This window comes from Coccinella septempunctata, chromosome 5, assembly GCF_907165205.1.
Source record: "Coccinella septempunctata chromosome 5, icCocSept1.1, whole genome shotgun sequence".
Taxonomy (NCBI): domain Eukaryota; kingdom Metazoa; phylum Arthropoda; class Insecta; order Coleoptera; family Coccinellidae; genus Coccinella; species Coccinella septempunctata.
The window spans coordinates 34,960,518-34,978,822 of NC_058193.1; the positions used below are offsets into that span (position 1 = coordinate 34,960,518).

The 18,305-nt window shown below is 36.1% G+C and overlaps 5 protein-coding genes across 5 annotated transcripts; all 5 read right to left on the reverse strand.

Moving 5' to 3' along the window:
* Window positions 1–173: 173 nt before the first annotated feature.
* Window positions 174–4,841, reverse strand: LOC123314186. Its single transcript, XM_044899309.1, has 2 exons — window positions 4,418–4,841; window positions 174–524 (listed from the first exon to the last, which is right to left on the reverse strand). Exons 1-2 carry the CDS (start codon window positions 4,719–4,721, stop codon window positions 226–228), a joined length of 603 nt encoding a protein of 200 aa, XP_044755244.1. The 5' UTR covers window positions 4,722–4,841; the 3' UTR covers window positions 174–225.
* A 1,765-nt stretch (window positions 4,842–6,606) lies between these two features.
* Window positions 6,607–7,060, reverse strand: LOC123314120. Its single transcript, XM_044899239.1, has 2 exons — window positions 6,889–7,060; window positions 6,607–6,789 (listed from the first exon to the last, which is right to left on the reverse strand). Exons 1-2 carry the CDS (start codon window positions 7,036–7,038, stop codon window positions 6,607–6,609), a joined length of 333 nt encoding a protein of 110 aa, XP_044755174.1. The 5' UTR covers window positions 7,039–7,060.
* LOC123314344 lies at window positions 7,058–8,233 on the reverse strand. The gene is made up of 3 exons (XM_044899592.1): window positions 8,004–8,233; window positions 7,619–7,779; window positions 7,058–7,331 (listed from the first exon to the last, which is right to left on the reverse strand). The coding sequence occupies exons 1-3, from the start codon at window positions 8,058–8,060 to the stop codon at window positions 7,127–7,129; spliced, it is 423 nt and encodes a 140-aa protein (XP_044755527.1). The 5' UTR covers window positions 8,061–8,233; the 3' UTR covers window positions 7,058–7,126.
* Window positions 8,234–10,350: 2,117 nt separating this feature from the next.
* On the reverse strand, window positions 10,351–12,200 carry LOC123314343. The gene is made up of 2 exons (XM_044899591.1): window positions 11,908–12,200; window positions 10,351–10,868 (listed from the first exon to the last, which is right to left on the reverse strand). Exons 1-2 carry the CDS (start codon window positions 12,113–12,115, stop codon window positions 10,642–10,644), a joined length of 435 nt encoding a protein of 144 aa, XP_044755526.1. The 5' UTR covers window positions 12,116–12,200; the 3' UTR covers window positions 10,351–10,641.
* A 4,212-nt stretch (window positions 12,201–16,412) lies between these two features.
* On the reverse strand, window positions 16,413–17,786 carry LOC123314342. The gene is made up of 2 exons (XM_044899590.1): window positions 17,043–17,786; window positions 16,413–16,989 (listed from the first exon to the last, which is right to left on the reverse strand). The coding sequence occupies exons 1-2, from the start codon at window positions 17,455–17,457 to the stop codon at window positions 16,670–16,672; spliced, it is 735 nt and encodes a 244-aa protein (XP_044755525.1). The 5' UTR covers window positions 17,458–17,786; the 3' UTR covers window positions 16,413–16,669.
* Between the last annotated feature and the right edge of the window lie 519 nt (window positions 17,787–18,305).

The following is an 18,305-nucleotide window of genomic DNA, read 5'->3' on the forward strand; positions in this document are numbered from 1 at the left end:
AGGCTCAAGCGTTCGGTTTTAACAAATTTAATTATTTCATTTCCGAAAAACATGAATATGTACCTAACTACTTCTTTTTAGTTTGTTATTTCCGAAATATAAGTCGAATTTGTGGTCTTTCTGCTCTATCCCAACTGGTGGCTTAGAGTTAACAAACAAAAACGTTTCTGAGCAATAATTTTATTAACGTTAAATAAAATAAATATCAATAAATAGATAACATAGTTAAGCGAAGGCTCCTGAAGGGTACAATGGTGATATAGGATCTACACCAACTCTGCTCCAGTGGGATGCTGAAACGGAGGGTAGGACTTCGTAAACTTTGCTTCCAGCCGCGTGGTTCTCCAGTAAGCTCTTGAATCCTGTAGCTCCAGAAATGGCCAGCGCTATCAGACTAGCACCAAGTCCCTTGAAGGAAATTAGAGCGATCACTGCCAGAACAATGGTGATGACAATGGCTCCCTTGAGTTTCAGAAGGATCAGCAGAGGAAGCAGGATTTTCTTCAGTTTGCTGCTTCGTGATTCTGAGGAAAGAACAGATCATTAGCTGTTTTATGAAGAATTGCATCGCATCAAGTTTCTGAATCTACTATATTGAGAATATTTGGTTGGAAATGATTCTTCAAAAAGGATTTTAGTCTTAGAGATAAAAAGATCCTAACAAGGCAAAATATTTCTTGGTCTTGAACAAATATTCGTAATGGTGAGGCAGAGATGATAGATTTTTACCCACTATAGATCGTCATCAAGAAATCACCGATGAAAAATGTACTAGCGCCCATAGATTAATGGTTCAATCAGTCTTTTTAACGCAATTTCAATCTTTTTTCTTCATTTAGTGAATGCAAATGAAGGCTCGTCAATTAGTCTATTGCAAATGGTTCATAAGATTGCGTAGACAACATCTTTGATTTATTAGTGAAAGAATATCTGTTGTTCGAGTAAATTCAATGATGATTTGCTGGCCTGGTGAAATAACAATAAAGGAATTCTGATTCATGAATCTACCTAAGCCTTTCACACCAGATAACAATGATTCTTTGTTAGGCTGAAGTGTGAAGAGTGTTATCATATGCCATCCAAGTGCATCTAAAAATTTAGATTGTACAGTCCGCTTATATAGAGTGGATATGAAGAATTGGAGAAAGTTGAGTGTTTTGTGGTTATAGCATTAGTCACTCACGTAAATAAATGGGCAGATATTGCTGAATGTGTTCGAAAGAATCTAGAATTTCGGAATTATGGGAAACAATAAACAGATAAGGAGTTTAACGTGAATCATTGGGTCTGTGTAGGAAGGAATCTAGGAGAAATGCGAACATCGCATGAAGAATAATTGTACTGTTAGCTGAAGCGCAGGTGAGACTGGTACTAGAGCTGGGAATGTGGTGTGCGCTGTGAGCATTCACACCCATAGCCAAGAGGCCTTGAAGTAGGTCACGGGCAGGAAGTAGCTTCCAGGCAGTAGGTCAGTAAGACGATGAACGAGATCAATGGAGTAAGACCGATGGAGAAGTGAACAACTTGTGTGGTGGTCTCGATGGGATATAGCTGAGCGAGTTTGGTGGGATAACAGTCTATGTCTGTCGTTCTTCATGCATAGTCAAGTATGGTTTCATGGGATTGCTAGCTCAAAAATACGTATAAAAAATAACTTTATACCCTTCGAGTACCATGTTTTTTCCATGAAAGGCAAAAACCTCCACGACGTAGCTCAATGGTTTTCTTCTGAGGAAATTATAGCTTTGATGACGTGGAGGGTTGAAGAAATTTTACTAATTTGTCGAAAATTTTAAGTACTACTTCATTTTTCATTGCCAATCAGAGACTTTCAATGAAAATAGAAAGTAAAAGTTGGAGAATTGAAGAAGGGAATTTTGTGTTTAATTACAAAGGCGCAGCTGAATTCCAACTCTAAAGTAAAAGTGTGGTAAAATTCTTACTTCAGACTTTGAAATTTATGTGATTTAAACCCTACAGTATGTTTTACGACTACTTGGATCGTTTCATGAAATACAGCTTGCTTTTTTCAACGAATTTTCGTATTCATATAATACTGGGTGTTCCCACAGGTATGATGAATGTGATGCTTAGGCACACAGTGTGTTCGTTGATATGAGTTGAGTTTTCTTCTATGAAGAGGCCATAAACAACGTTTTGAAAACCTGATGCTGTGTTTTTCCTGTTTTTATATTCTGGAAAGTTTATAAAAGTAGGTGTTTTCATATGTACAGGATGCTCATCAGGGTATTTCAATGAACATGGAACTTATTCGTTGTTCTTTTGGTTTTCTTACATGAAGAGTTTCAATAATGTTGCAATGGCCTGGGCTTGTTGAAGCCTTGAGAAGGTGGCATGTTTATGGATCCTTCAAGGGCTCATCACAAACGTACAACCGGCTACTAGAACCTTATAATTTTCTTTGGAAACACAATCCTGTGAAGATATAGTTTCCTAGGATAACGTTATCACTCTTTCTTGCAATGAAACGAAAATAGAACACTTCAAATATCGAAGAAATACCAATCTAACTGGGTTCTCGCAGAAATGAACGATTTCCAAAGATCCGTTATTGTTGTTCCGTGAAAGTGCGAGTAATTGTAGTACAGAAATGTGAGAGACACCGCACTTGCCCCAAGAGCAAATCCATCATCATTTTCCCAGATGCCTTTTTTTGCCCAACGATTCGAGAAGCGGTTAAAGTTCTTCGGGAGAGATTGGAAAGTGAAAGTCAGACGTTAATGTCCACCACCTGCGGTCTCATTAGCATATAAACATAATATTCAAAGTAAATCTTATTTATAGCTGGTGATCTTCAACGATAGGTGTTTCAGTCAGTCCATTAATTTTATGATTGGGTCAAGTTTCTCGTCAACATTGACATTGTTGGTCTGAGAAAGTGTCCGAGAATGTTAACAATGATGCAGTACTTGATAAAATCGGAATTCGCACAGAAACACCCTGTTTTTTTCAGCCTCACTAAAGTGATGAGTTATTAAACCATATATCTGGTGGGTGAAGCATGTGAAGATGCTACTGTGATAGCGAAACACGTGGAATGGTTAAATAACTCACTTAATTCAGATTTAGTTTAGGGTATCAGCAATATCAATTCAATATCACTCCTTCTCGTTTAAAATTTATTTGAATGTTTCACTTTTAAGTTTCCAAGACATGTTGTGGAGAAAATATGGTAGATCGTTTGACTAATCTTAATCGATGAATTGGAATAATTCAATGAACTAGATGTTAGGTAACCGGGTTACACATTTCCCATGAATAAATAATCTGTGAAATTGTCCTTCCTCAATTTGAATGAAATACTTCCTCTTCTGATATCAAACCGCATATTCGAAATTCTTCAATCTGAAATATCTATCGTTCTTTAGCCAGAGGTGAATCCAATTGTCAATCTGAATTTTAATTGAATATTCAGCTATGAGATTCCATAGCGAATTCACTTGGTTGTGGAAAATGTACGCTTAGAAAGGAAATAAATCGTGATTGAAACGTATAGATGAAAAAAAAAAAAAAGGAATTATCCATAATTTCAGACTTGCATAGGCAAGTTAAAAACCTGTTTTGACCAGTGTCATTCCTCAACTAGTTCTTAAACCGAATAATCGGAAACTGATCATCACATCTTAACTAGGTTGTGATGTTATTCAAATCGAAGTCAATAACCCAATGACGTCTGAAAATAATTGGTGTTATCCAAGTTTCAAACTATATGTTTGAAGTATTGTATCCCACGTTATGTGTCCAAAAAAACCCTTAATGATATGCATGTAGGTCTTCAAATTCGAACTCTTCCTACTGTCCTGTTTTTATAACCACTTTTTCTAATCTTAATACTATGTATTATAAGTATACTGAAGGGGAAACCATTTAATATTCTTCGATTTTTGGTGGATTTGGTTTTCATTTATGATTTGGAATGAAACCAGTTGAAATATTCTTACGTTTTGAAAATGTTGAACAACTCCCATATACCAGATATCAAAATATTATTGTTTGTTTCTTTTATTAACAATTAAAGTAAAAAAGTTTATTTATGACAGAAAAAATTGATCTTTCAAAAATAATCAGAGTGTGAACTGTACAGCAGAAATTGCAAAATAAATGCAGGGAAAACCAAAATTCAAAAGTGAATATTTCGAAAACGATTGGATATGATGCAAAAAAAACCGAACCATGAAAATGAAGGCCTTTCGAAGGTTACCATATCTTTCCTATTCAAAATATAAGTGTTGGGATTGTTACACTAAGGGTTGAAGCTATTCACGGTTTAATTTCATCTTTGAATTTGTACCCCTTTAATCAAAATGGACTTGTTTGAACATTTTTATATAATTCTTCGGCGTACGGAGCTGCTGTTCCGTTTTCAATGCCCCCCCTGTATAATCCCTTGACTTACCTTCGATCAGATTCTTCGAAATCTCAGATGGTAGCTTAAAACGGATCTCCCTGTTGGCCAAGTATCTCGCACATCTCTCAAGCAGATCCTCCCCAGCTCTAGCAGCTTCAAACTGTTCTTCGTTCTTGTTGAGGGTTACCAAATCTCCTAAGACTGAGACGTTGCTCTGGCTATCCAAACCGTCCACTAACTTTATCAGTCTTTTCTCCACACAGTGGTAACTATCCTGGCAGGAACTATAAACATCCTCACAAGCACAATAACCGAAAACGAGGACCAACAGTACTAGAACTTTGGAAGACATCTTTTTGGCCTTGGAACTGAAGGAAAAATACAGGACCTTTCTTGGAACCCTCCGTTTTTATTGTTTTTCTCAAACTGAGCGAGTCGAGTGGGGTGATGTGTTAATGAAAATAACATTTGTAACACGAATAAATAATATGCGGGGTCAGTTCGTGTTTGGCACATTGAAAAGTTTGTCTTCTTCGAAATTCAGGAGTCTCGGTATGTGTGCTTGTATCGATTGTATGTTAAACATGTATCGACACAGGTATTTCTTTGAATATTCTAGACGTGTGCTGGAGATTCCTATAGATAGTGGCCGGATTGTTTCATGTTTCCTATCAGTAAATCTGAAGACGTTCTCAAACTTTCTCGGTTTTGATTTTTCAGGATTATTTCTAAACTATCTATCAAAAATTGCCAATTTCACTTTAGGATTCGTCAAGACCGAACGGTTGTGCCGAGATGGATGAAATTCTCAGATTTATTACTAGAAGAGTTGCTCTTTCAGAATATGTATCACATTCAGATCTATGATAATTTTCCTGAAAGATAAACTTCTCGAAAGGTAACCTTCGAAAAATTCCCAAAAAGTTGGGTTCAGTTTAAACTTCCTCAAGATCGAACGGTTGCGCCGACATGGATGAAATTCTCAGATTAACTACAAGAAGATTTCCTCTTTTAGAATATGTATTATGTTTAGATCTTCGATAATTTTCGTGGAAGAAAAAATACTCTAAAGGTGATTTTCGAAAAACTCCCAAAAAGTTGGGTTCAGTTAAAACTCCTCAAGATCCTCAAGATCGAACGGTTGCTCCGAAATGGATGAAGTTCTCAGATTTTATACTGGAAGTTGTGGAGTTGCTCTTTCAGAATATGTATCACGTTTAGATGTAAGATAATTTTCCTGGAAGATAAATTACTCGTAAGTTGACCTTCGAAAATTTCCCAAAAAGTTGGGTTCAGTTAAAACTTCCTCAAGATCGAACGGTTGTGCCGAAATTGATGAAATTCTCAGATTTATAACGAGAAGAGTTGCTCTTTCAGAATATGTATCACATTTAGATATACGACAGTTTTTCTGGTAGAAAAACTACTCGCAAGTTGATCTTCGAAAAATTCCCATAAAGTTGGGTTCAGTTGAACATTCGTCAAGACCGAACGGTTGTGCCGAAATGGATGAAATTCTCAGATTTATAACTGGAAGAGCTGCTCTTTCAGAATATTTATCACGTTTAGACCTACGATGATTTTCCTGGAAGATAAATTACTCGCAAGTTGACCTTCGAAAATTTCCCAAAAAGTTGGGTTCAGTTAAAACTTCCTCAAGATCGAACGGTTATGCCGAGATGGATGAAATTCTCAGATTCATTACTAGAAGAGTTGCTGTTTCAGAATATGTATCACGTTTAGATCTAGATCAATCGTATTTATTCGAAGAATGCTACGAAATCAATCAAACGAATGAAAAAGCTGAACATATTCAAGCTTCCATGTTTCGATGAGACAACACAAACATATCTGAGATTTCATTTGTATGATCAAATGGAAACTTTATTGCCACCTATCGTTTGAAGATATGAGTTACTGCAGTAACGATTCTGTTACAGTTCGACATCTAAGTAGGTAACTAGATTCATAGCAGTACACTCCCACCTGCACTGAACAACTATTCATTTATGCATAGTGGTTTGGTAATATTATGTGGCTCATTCCTCAGTTTATTACCCTAATCAACTCATCCTTTCTTAATTGGCGAGTTTCAATATTGTATTGAATTCAATACAGGACAAAGCAGGTTATCCTCAGTAGTTTTGGCATGATCAATACAAAGTAATTCCATAAAACATTTAATAAATAAATAAATACGAGCTCAAATAAATAAATATGTAATTCGTTGCTTTATACTATTGTGACGTGTATCCTTTGTAAGCAAGTTGTTCCCCTTCGTAACTTTCAGTTGTACCTCTATCCACCTCAAGGGATCTAGCGTAAGGATACTGTGGATTCCATCCACCTAGATTATTGGTACCGTAGGTAACAGATGGGTAGTATGAATTTCCACCGTAGTAAGGCAAAACGTTGCTTCCCTGTGTAAAAAGGATGTTTTTTATTGCCAGAAGTAGTTTTGGTGAAATTTAACCAGCAAAAACATATAGAATGAATTTAAAATATCCTGTTGAACTTACTCTGTTGGAGAAATAACTTTGGACTAGCAAAATAACGGAGATGAAGAGTGCTAATTTAGCCACAACTATGGCTTTCGCTGATAAAAGTCCAACACCACCAATCAACGCGAACAGCTTAGCAGCCATGCTGATCACGATAGGGCCCATCATTCCACTCAAACCTCCGAACCTATTCTTCTTCCTGCCCCTTCCTGCAACTATAATATTTAAAGATCCACACTCATACAGACTTCACAGTTTACCAACCTTCTTCCTCCCCTTTTAAACCTCTAGATACCTCCTCCGAATCGATTTCTGGAAGCTTGACTGTGAGGGTCCTTCGTGAGAATAAACTCATGGTTTCATCGCCTAGTAGTTCCAGAATTCTTTCTGATCGATTGACAGGGTTTACTGGAAGATCTTCCTCTTTTATTTTTCTTGATAGGTCAGGAATTGACTCATCCCTGTAGCAGTAACAAAAATTTTGTTGCAATCGTTTCAAAAATTAGCAGTAAAATTTTATTTTTAATAACTTGATTGTCACGTCTTAGGCTATCTATAAAATTGATGATACTCCAAGTTTCTCTTGAGATTCTTGAATTACCATCGATTTTATATCACTATAATAAACTCCAACGTTGCTAAATGGCGAAGGAGCATTGAGATTCCACTGCTTGTAATTTTGGTTGATGTTTCAATTCAATTTAATTTTCTTATTTAAGTTTTTTTTCAATGGACCAAAGTGGTTTACCTTTGCAACAGAATTCCTGGTATGATTTCCAAGGTGTTTTTCTGAGTCAGACTCCTCATCATGTTGAGTGTTCTCAGTCCAGCACAATTCACTACTCCATTGAAACCACCTTTTTCGAGACACTTTTGAAAACTCTTCATTATGCTGGGAGCAATCTCTGCCTAGATTTTATCACAATTTTCAATTATTATTCATGCTACTCTTCAAATCACCTAGCATTTCTGATTTATAACATTAAATGATTCTAGTTATACTTCTACTAAACTCATGACAATTATCACTGAGAATTTCCTTTACAAAAAAACCAATGATAGCTAAAAATCTCTTCAGAATATAAATTTTTTCGCAAAATAAATCTTCCCTCAATGATTGATGGGAAACTGACCTTACTGTTTCCCAAAGCAACCAGCATCACGAAAACACTCAACCACATCATCTGCATCTTGAGATTGTTAGACCTTCGAAGGATATCGATAACTATCTTCAGAAAATATCGACAGAAACTTTTATACGAAGCTAAGGCAAACAAGAGTCGGAATTTTATGGGTTAAACAATAAAAGGGAGGTGCTTTATTTGAAGAGTACACAAGAAACATTGATTTAGCCCATATTATTGGCAGCTGACCTACTGAAAACAAAAGTTACTCATGAGACAGGTACTATTTTCAGGAAGTATTAGTCATTCTCGTGTTTTGGATATATCTGTATCGGTGTCTGTAGGTGGATTACAGGAAATAGGGCCCACGTGATCTCTGTAATGTAACTAGGATTTTCAAGATTCTTATCTACTACTTCAAGAAGATTTGGTTAGCGAGTTCCAAGTTGAAATGCTGAAATGAGTTCTTTTTTGGGTGTTTTCAATGAAAGTCCTGGTTAAGGTGTAGTTTTGAACAGTTTTGTAGGATACGATTTAGAGCAAACACATAGAGGTGTTCAGAGTCACAATATGATGAAGAAAATATGAGTACGTATGTATTATAAACCGATGAATAAATAATTTATACTCTCTCTTACTGATCAAATGAAAAATGATGCCTCTCATTGATAATGATTCTGAACCACTAGGAAATTATAATTTTCCTCCTTTTGTTAGGTCTCAGAAGACAACACTTGCTCACTGTTTGATATTGAATCAATTCTTCAATCCTTAAATGAAATATTTTCTGATTTCTCGTCAAGCATCACTGTGTGCTGGGTTTATTGATAAATATTTTCTGTGTTTTTTCAAGAATGCAAACCTATGACAATAAAATCTTGTTACCTACCTGATCAATACAAAATTGAATTCAAAGAAATATAATAACATAATATTTGCTATAAATAAAATATATTAAGCTTTATATTCTATTTATTTGTCCACAAATGTATGATAATGATCAATCACTTCCATGTCACCAACTGATTTAAGATTATTACCCCGTGGAACATAAGAAAACTTTGTTCTGAAAATTGATGGAACAATATACTCTTCTGGTGGACTCCAAATTTTTTCAGCTGGTGGCTTCTTGTCAACGTAGACGACTTTAACGTTTGGAGCTGTCCCAGTTTGTGCTGCCAATTTTGCGTATCCAACTATCGACGATATTATTAAACTCATAAAACTTAACAGTACTGCTATGCTGGACATGACAGCCATTGCTTTGACCATCAGTGGAAAAATGATGGATTTTATCAGCAAGGCAGTTAGGACCAACGGCAGTAAGAGATGCAATTTGTGTTTTTTCATTCGGGAAATCTCGTAATCTGGGAAAATAACAAAATTTCATTCAGATTCTAACATTCAGTAGAAGCTATGGTTTTCATTGGTCATTAGAATATTATGAAGCAACAAAAATATGTCCACTTACCTCTGCTGGAAAATTCGAAGCTCTGGTTCTGTGAATCAACATGATCTAGTATGAAAAAAGAATAGGCTGGCACAATTGAAACTGTGAGCATAAAGAGGAACAGAATTGAGGCACTGGACTTCATGCTACTGGACTGTGTCGTTACTGCCATAACACTAAAAGGATGGCATTTCTAATTGGAGCATTTTATTCCTTCAATTGATAAAGTAAAGTTGTTCTGATAGGATTCGAACGAAACATTGAAAACAACTTTTCTCTTCACATGTAAAAGATCACTGGATTTCCAGTGACCATATATTTAATTTTATCACTCTTTTATTGCAAAGGAACATGAGTGTACCACACAAATGATTCCTTCTGCTCCATCCATTTTTGATCAGAAGTTAACGAGCACTGATTCTCATTGTGTAATATGAAAAGCATGGAGAAAATAATTATTGAGATGAACAATACAGATTTTTGTAACAAGAGTAGCGATAGGTAACAGAAATGTCTTCCATTTTCTCTTCTTTTGCGTTGTGAATTGTCAGTAAAGGAAATATTTGAATACCTACATCAAGTGTTCGCATGATATGGGATAATTTTTCAAAATATACAAAGTATACTGTTTCTTGAGTTTCTTGAGAAATTTAATCCATATGAAAGACCTTCTTTATGCTTGCTACAATAAATAATTACAATAGAACTTATATACTACTCGTAATATATAGGAATATGGAGAAAATGGTCTATTTTATTCATTTGCAAAAATTAGTTCACCATGACAAATGATTGACAGCATATCATACACCAGAAAACATATAATATAATATAAGAGCTTATAAGTTTTAGTGTCAAATGATAAATATACAATAAATAACTCATCCCTGAAATTATCGAATAAATAAATAAATAAATAAATAAATGAACTGAAAGTTCCCACAAAAAAGAGAAGAGAGATGAAAATACATCAATAATAATCCTTCTAGTTGATCAGGTGTATTATGCTGAATATCTCTAGAAGACAACATTTTTATTGATATGTTCCTATCTTTCTGTGCATTTAAAATGTTTTAAATAAGTAATTCCTCTGTTTTGAATAACCCATCTTAAAAAATACATCTGATAAATCATTAAAAATATGCAGAGGTGTTGAGGTAGATCCCAAAATATTTATAAACCATGCCCGATCACTATTCAATGATCATGATGACTTTTTAGTCCCATCACTGCTGCAAAGAGAGCGAAGAAAAATCCAGCTAATCCTGTGGCTCCTGTCAGCAGAAGGAGTCCTCCAATTAGAACGGGGATGAGTGTGAAGAACTTCAATTTGTACGCTAATAATAGTGGTAATAAAAACTTCTCCAGTTTTTTCCTCAACCTTTTTTTCTTTCCCCTTCCTTCGACTTCAAGGGGGTCAAACTCTGAAAATAAATGAACATTATTGTTTTTGTTCTAAATCAGCAGGTTTATCTATACGTGGAAGAGTTTAAGGATCCGAAACCTGGTGAATCGAAGTCTTTTGTCGATTTCAGGTCAACATCTTCATTGGTACGAATTTTGACAGAGTGTTAGATTGAAAAACTTGATGGGCGTGAAATCCTGTGGTTTTCACGCATCATTTGAGGGTACTCTTGAACCTACAGCTGGTTTAGCCAGCAAAGGAAGACGAAAACTCATTTCGACGTTTCGAACCAAATGTACAATGGCTAATTGTGCATAACGGAATTGATCTCGAACAATTACCACGTTTTAATGAGTTTCTACTTCCATTTGGACACGTGACCTCAACAGCCTATCATTTGGAAGCTTCCTTCTGCAGCAAGAAGAGTGACAGATGTGTGTTCTAAGAAACACCAAGAACAGAAGGCCCCAAAGGGCTTCAGAATTAGAAAATTTATGAAACGAAAGGTTAAGATAAAATATTATACATTTCAGAGATGCAATTAACATGTCAAACCCAGCAAACATTTATAAAATATAGAAAAATTCGAGAGAACTGTGTTTTCAACATGATAGGGCAATGTGTCGTCTAGTATCAATTCAAAAAAAGCTTTATAGCATGAAATAATGGTTTTTTCAGCCACAAGCTTGGAAACTAGTCAACTTCAATTCTTTGAGACTAGACAATCGTCAATAGGTGGTCCAGTTTCTTTTTAGAAACTGCTGATGATGCAAGTTATACGAAATCGATCTTTCAAGATTTTGATCCCATTGAAACTTTTGGAAATTGATGAAAACTTCTGAAGTTGAAGAGTCACTAGACTCATCGTTGTTTAAGTGGTGACAATTCTTCCATTTTTTCATGCATGGATCAATACCTTGAGCTCTAAAACCTTCTATATGATTCATAATCTCTAAGTGGAAGCGTTTTTCTCGTTCAAAAAGAAAAATGACCAGTCAAATGATCTCAAATTAAGATTAGATATGACATTTCTCAAACTAAATTCGAAAATCACTTACCTGGGGTCATGGGGATCCTGGCTTCCAGCGACCACGTGGCAGAGTCCGGATGCCGTTGCCAGGAAGTGGTAATCTCCGTCTTGCCAACCTTTCCAACCCCATCCTCACACACCACATCAGTGGCGAATCCAAGAACCGAAATTAACACGATCACTTGCTGAATTTTCCACAAGTCCATCTTATAGACACAATCGAGAACTAAAAACATCCAGATGATCTGAGACCGGCTCCCATGTTCCTTATCGAAATAGGCGTATTGCTGATGGCCAGAAATGGTTTTCGTATAGACAGGACCACGGTGCTACTACGAAGGAACTGTAACGCGTAAAAAGATAACTCAGTTTGTCATTTACTGTTTTCACAGAGCCGTGTAATGATTCCGGTCTAATGTTAAAGATTATCTGAGTTTCCGCATGAATTACCTTCAGACAAAAAGACACCGTACAATTCAGAGGTGACAGTGGCGTAGTGGTGAACTTTTCTTGTAGCTGCGTCCCTCCTTTCTCTTTTGTTGGCACCCCTGTCCAACACAGCGCTTTTTGTGAAGGTTCTCTCATGCAAGAGGAATCTGAGCCTATATACTCGAGTCAGATGGCATGAAAAACTCATTTTGAAGACTTTCCATATGAAATATGGACAATGATTCCTAAAATTCGTGAAAAACTGAGAAATTGTTCATTGTATAGTTGCCATTCTGTAGTGTAGTGTAGTCTCTGTGATAAATTGAATGATTTGATTGCATTTTGAAATTGTTTCGGTTACTTATTCTCAAAACCAAATACAACTCTATCTTTAATTTGAACTTTTTATACGAGTTGATAAAGAAATAGGTAAATATTTTCCTCAATTTATATTCCATTACTATAGTTCATGATTGCAAGCGATCTATTAGAAAAATTGAACATTGAAAAGTAATTAAAAGATCTAGGTATATAAACCACAATCATTCCAGTATTGTACAGGTGTTACTTTCAACCAACCAAAAGATGTAACTCAGTGATACTCGAAGGAGTAAACTGGATATTTCACCATGTTAAGATTCAGTGCAACGTACCACCACTGTCAGTGTCTTAAAGTGCACACATAATATGTTACTTGCATTACCTACTAGCTAAGTAATCATTATCATCTCTTCGTAGGGGATTCCAGACAAGTGAGACAAATTTCTTTATAATGACGACAAGCGAATTCACGAGATGTTCAATTAAAAGAGACAATTTTTCTGTTCTTCTAACACGCAATAACCAGAGACGCTAATTTGTTGGATTCTAGCAACAATGAAATTCAAAGTCATTGTAATTTATTATGAATACCAGGGTGGAAAGAGTTCTCTTCATTTTTTGAATAAACTAGCAGTTTAAAAGATTAATATGGTGATTTTACCATAAGTACAGAATCCATGCAAGCCACTGATGTTCAGCTCAATATCGGAATGATCCTCAAACCACAACGAAACCGTACTTATCTAAATTGCAACGTGCAAGTGAAAATGATCAGTAACCAATAGAAAATTACCGGAGAATCAATAGATGCTGAAGAAATCACCTCAGACTTACCAGTTTTCTAAAGATAGTACGTATTGGATCCGACAATTTCAATTTGAAATAAAATTTTCTTATCTCAAACGGTACATAATTTGTTCAAGAATGAGACGTAAAAATTTTCGTTGAAATCTCGTTGAATTTGTCTTTTTTATGATGTATCAGATCCAGCGAGTAAAGCTGTTGTTCGAAGTTGTTTGAAATTTTCTGCTAATTGATACTGAACAAAATTTTTCGATTGAATTCCAACAGATTTGAATGACTGAAATCTTCATATCTCATCTTTCAAGATTCAGGACAATATCAGAGGTGATATTGCTTATTTTAGTTCATTATTTTGTTCAGAGGAGATGACTCAAGTGTAATGTACAATTAGAATTAAAAATTTATCACTTTTCTCGTTGATAACTATGAGAAGAAAGACTCCTTTATCTCCAGTTTAGTTCTGAAGACCTGAACAAGTCATCTCAATAAAGAAATTAATTCTATCAGCAGCAACGAAGTGACGGTATAATTTTACAGCATAAAAAGATAATTATCTGCACACAATAGATAACTCTTATGAGTATTACACAAGAAAACTATAACGAACGCCTCTGGGTGCTACTGAATTTTTTTGAGAAGATGGGTTTTAAACCTGTCATTATGCATGCTAAAGTGGAAAGGAAAATTGTCATCATTTCAACCTATCATTTGCGTGAGTCTAACGGATTGTAAAGCGTGCACTCGCTTCATGTCTTTCAATTCTGCCTGACGTTATGTCAATAACCCACACTCCATAAGATGTCGTGTCAAAATAGTATCGTCCATTCCATTTCATGGATGAAAGGTCATTTCGTTATAACTTCACGAAAACGATCATAAATGTTCACTTGTGACTGTTTATAAAATTCTCAATCAAGGTCTCTAAAAAAATCGTTAAATCTATTAGAAATAGAAGGAAAAAATGCTGCCCATTTGACAGGTTGATTCATCTTTATGAATGCTCCAAATGCAACAAAATTCAATCGGATAAATCTCTAGGCTACATTATCTCTTTTTCTGATCATGAGTTTGATACATAGTTCATCCAGTTTTGAATCTTTGGTTGACTATCTTTGGTTTCAGTCAAGACTGCAAACATCGCCTAATATTGAAATTGAGGAGAAAATCTCTGTATTCTAAAAATACTTTGGCAGACACTTCGAACAGACTGCTATGAGTAATCCATCCTATTGAGAATCATAAAATACAGATTTTTTCGTTTAGTTTTGGATCTTCATTGAGTTTGGATAACATACAGGATGTTCCGGATAAGATGGGAAACATTTTAATGGAAGATAGAGTGCACTCAGAGGATCAATCCCCATATGTAGTATCTAGGAGTTCTAGATTCTGATTACCAGGGTGTTTTTCAAATTCGAATGGAAATTAAAACCACTCTAACTCCTGAACGGAATCACCGATTCATTCGAAATTTGGAAGAAAAATTGCAGAAAACTGCAGTCAGGTATCATTTACAATGAAAATGTTCTCTTGAGTTTTTTAACTGGGATAAATACTTTCTGAGATAAAAAATAAAATGTAATTCCATTTAACTGAACTACGAAATTCTATGATTATTAGACACAGATTAAGGCAGCTCAGTGGAATTCATATCTGACGTTTTCCTATTCAATTATTTCGTTCATTGACCGTAGGTTTCATAAACCTTTCATTTCCCGATCAACGACATGACAGTCAATCGGTTTCCAAAACGAAATCACTCAGACCTTTGCATTTCTTAATATTTTGAAGGGGAATCAATTGAGAATCATTGAATAGACGTATGTAGATCATAATTTGATGCGAAAATGATATTCTGAAGGCTCGTAATTGAATTATCGATTGGAAACAAATTGACGTTCATTCGTCAATCAAGCGTTGATTCCCCGATCAAGCTTCATGAAACCGGGGATAAGACATTGAAGTTGACTGCTGATTTTTTGAATTTCAATACTATACCTTGTTACTCAGAAACAATGCATAGACCGTAGAATCTTTGAAAATGCATAAGTAAAAAAATATTCAAAATTTCAAATGTTTATCCTCAAGGATGACCTGAAATAGTCGATATTGTCATTGAAAATTGAATTTTGCGAATATTTTAGTATAACATTTTTTCTTATTGATATAATGCTCATCAGACCAAATTTTTCCAAACACATGACTGTCAAATTATCGAAATAGCACCTGTGTGATGCTGAGAAGGATTGTATGTTACAAATTGAAAAGACGGCTAAGTGGGACACATCAAAGCCGATATTTCAAACTTCAAAACTTCGAAGATCAACGATTAAGGTCAATCATGTTTCCATACACCCAGAGCGAAAAAGATCAGGTTTATCCAGTTGGTACGCATCGACCCACTGCTATCAGTCGTGAGAGAAAGACCGCGTATCATCTCCTTTCTGGGAAGACAATGAGGAGAAAGCGGAAGCAGTACCGGATCTTTTTATCCCGCCAGGCATAAGGTGACTTACTGAAAGAGTGAAACTCTTAATTGCATCGCTAATTCAACCTTATCATTCTTCAGTTCCATGCTAATCCCCATAGTCTTTTGCGCCTTCTAACGCTGAAAGCATTCGGTGGTTTGTCAGATACTTGAACAATTAGGTTAATTGGAAGATTGGGTACATGGAAGAACATGATTCGGAATCTCATTAGCATTGATTTTAATCCCAGGAAAAAATTCACACAACGGAACAGTTCACGCACACTGAAGACTGAAATGCTGTGCAGAAATGAGAAATTTTATTTGTCCACAAGCTATTTCATGAAATTTGGCAGATATTTTATCAATCGAGATAGATCAAAATCTCATTTAATCAGAGTAGTTTTGTTTTTCGATTATAGTCTATGGTAACTGTCAGAGATTTATGTGGATGATTTTTAATCTTTCTGTTTGGATTTCAAGAAGTTCTATGGGTAGAATGAATCACTGCCTTGGAAAACAACATTTATTCTTTTTTGCAACAAAAATTCGTGGATTTTCTCATTGAACAAGTGATAGACATTCGTCATAAATAATCGAAATAAATACATAAATAAAATAAATAATCAACTATTGTGTCTGCTCTGAAAAAGAAAAAGAAGAATATGATGTGAACGACCAAAAAATCGGTCGATATTTGTACAACTGTCAATGGGAACCACATCCCATTGTTAATTCGAAATCGATAAACCGTCTATTCTAGTTCAATTCATTTAGGGGCGTACGCGCTGTAGGCCTGTTTCTGGGATTCGTTGATTTCATCGATGGACCTCTTGTCCCATCCGCCGCCACTGGATTGCCAGCCGCTGGAGTGTCCGCCGCTGTGTCCATGTCCTCCGCTTTGCTTGGCGGCCACGAGTTTCTTCAAAGCGATGATTCCAGAGAGCAACAAGGCTATTTTGGCGGTGATCAAAGCTTTTCCAGCCAACAGGAAGAGACCAGCGATGGCGACAGGGATTAAAGCTGCCATTTTAGCGACAATTCCCATCATCATACCACCCAACATTCCCTTCATCTTCTTTCCACGTCCTGTGAAGAAATCGACGTTAAATGTTGAATTTCGAGATAGTTGTTAACCTTACCTTCTTCCAAAGTGAAGTCTGAGGCTTTGAATTTGGGCAGAGTGACCTGGATTGACCTGGAGCTCAACATTCTGGAAACCTTGTCCAAGAGCATGGAGTTGAGGACTTGATCTTGAGCATCAGCACCCCTAGGCAGAGATTTCTCGAGTTGTTCCTCACTGATTGGAGGTTCCAAAGTGTCGTTTTGTACACGAGTCACTGTAACACCCTCAGCCAAGTTCAATTTTTGCATGCGTCCCAGACGGTCTAGGAAAGTCAGGGCCTTCTTCTTCAAACATGGCGAAAATCCGTCGGATTTGGTACAATCATCGTAAAGTTTGAGGGCCACGCGAACTCCAGCATTCTCGAAAGTATCCTCGCTAGCCGAAACGGCTGAAGCCAAAGCGATGAGCACAAACACGCACAAATACTTCATCACTGCTAATTTTTTTTTCACTGCACTGCAGACGAACGTGGAAGAACTGATGATAATCAATGGTTTGATGTGGTTTTATACCAAAGTGCGATACACACGCCGGTGACCTTTCCTACCAGTGACCCCACGAGAAATTTTCAACGAGAAGAAGAGAGAGAGGAAGTGTAGAAGGAAGAGTGCATCTACCAGATCTTCAGCTTTGTTGCTTCATTGACATATTTGTCGACTACCCCACGACACTCATTGGCCAAACTTGACATACATACGTTATCTCGCGTGGTCTGGGACCTGGTGCGCCTCTCGTACGCGCACCACGCTGGAGATGCTTCCCACCTGCTTTTTTGAACGCGCTGGAGCGGTCTCAGTTTTCGTAACAATTATTTACTGGATGAGAGTGAATATGAGAGGACAGTGAAAGAGGCGAAAAGTCTTGAAAACGAAATCGTTTCTCTTTGTTCTGAGTGTTTTATTATTAACGAAAAATTACTTAGAATTTTTTAAGAAGTGGCAAAGTGATTTCTGAAAGGTATTTTAGTCTACCAACGAATATGAGATCAATCTCGGACTTCCCTGACACTTATTCAAAATAATCGAATTTTTCGTACAATGTCCTTCTAGAAGCTAGTTGTTGATGATCTGGGAGTTATAATTATTCATAGTGGGTATTCAGCAATACATATTTTGAGGATGCTCCTTCCTACCTTGTTATGCCACGAAAATTAAGATGCCTTTAAAAGGCATTTGTTCATAACAATATGTTGGAAGTATATATTGAGGGTTTTAGTGATTTCCAAACTGATCCTGATTTATTGTTTTGGGAAATGAAACAGGTACCTTAAGTTCTTTCT

What these genes read in the sequence shown, in the direction of transcription:
- LOC123314186 (XM_044899309.1), bottom strand. Translation starts at nt 4,721, where the DNA reads ATGTCTTCCAAAGTTCTAGTACTGTTGGTCCTCGTTTTCGGTTATTGT. An exon ending in TTCGAAGAATCTGATCGAAG is followed by an intron (nt 525 to 4,417) that starts GTAAGTCAAGGG and finishes TTCTTTCCTCAG; the next exon opens with AATCACGAAGCAGCAAACTG.
- LOC123314120 (XM_044899239.1), bottom strand. Translation starts at nt 7,038, where the DNA reads ATGATGGGCCCTATCGTGATCAGCATGGCTGCTAAGCTGTTCGCGTTG. An exon ending in AAAGTTATTTCTCCAACAGA is followed by an intron (nt 6,790 to 6,888) that starts GTAAGTTCAACA and finishes CTTTTTACACAG; the next exon opens with GGAAGCAACGTTTTGCCTTA.
- LOC123314344 (XM_044899592.1), bottom strand. Translation starts at nt 8,060, where the DNA reads ATGCAGATGATGTGGTTGAGTGTTTTCGTGATGCTGGTTGCTTTGGGA. An exon ending in TTGCTTTGGGAAACAGTAAG is followed by an intron (nt 7,780 to 8,003) that starts GTCAGTTTCCCA and finishes GATAAAATCTAG; the next exon opens with GCAGAGATTGCTCCCAGCAT. An exon ending in CCAGGAATTCTGTTGCAAAG is followed by an intron (nt 7,332 to 7,618) that starts GTAAACCACTTT and finishes TTACTGCTACAG; the next exon opens with GGATGAGTCAATTCCTGACC.
- LOC123314343 (XM_044899591.1), bottom strand. Translation starts at nt 12,115, where the DNA reads ATGTTTTTAGTTCTCGATTGTGTCTATAAGATGGACTTGTGGAAAATT. An exon ending in CAGGATCCCCATGACCCCAG is followed by an intron (nt 10,869 to 11,907) that starts GTAAGTGATTTT and finishes ATTTATTTTCAG; the next exon opens with AGTTTGACCCCCTTGAAGTC.
- LOC123314342 (XM_044899590.1), bottom strand. Translation starts at nt 17,457, where the DNA reads ATGAAGTATTTGTGCGTGTTTGTGCTCATCGCTTTGGCTTCAGCCGTT. An exon ending in AGACTTCACTTTGGAAGAAG is followed by an intron (nt 16,990 to 17,042) that starts GTAAGGTTAACA and finishes ATTTCTTCACAG; the next exon opens with GACGTGGAAAGAAGATGAAG.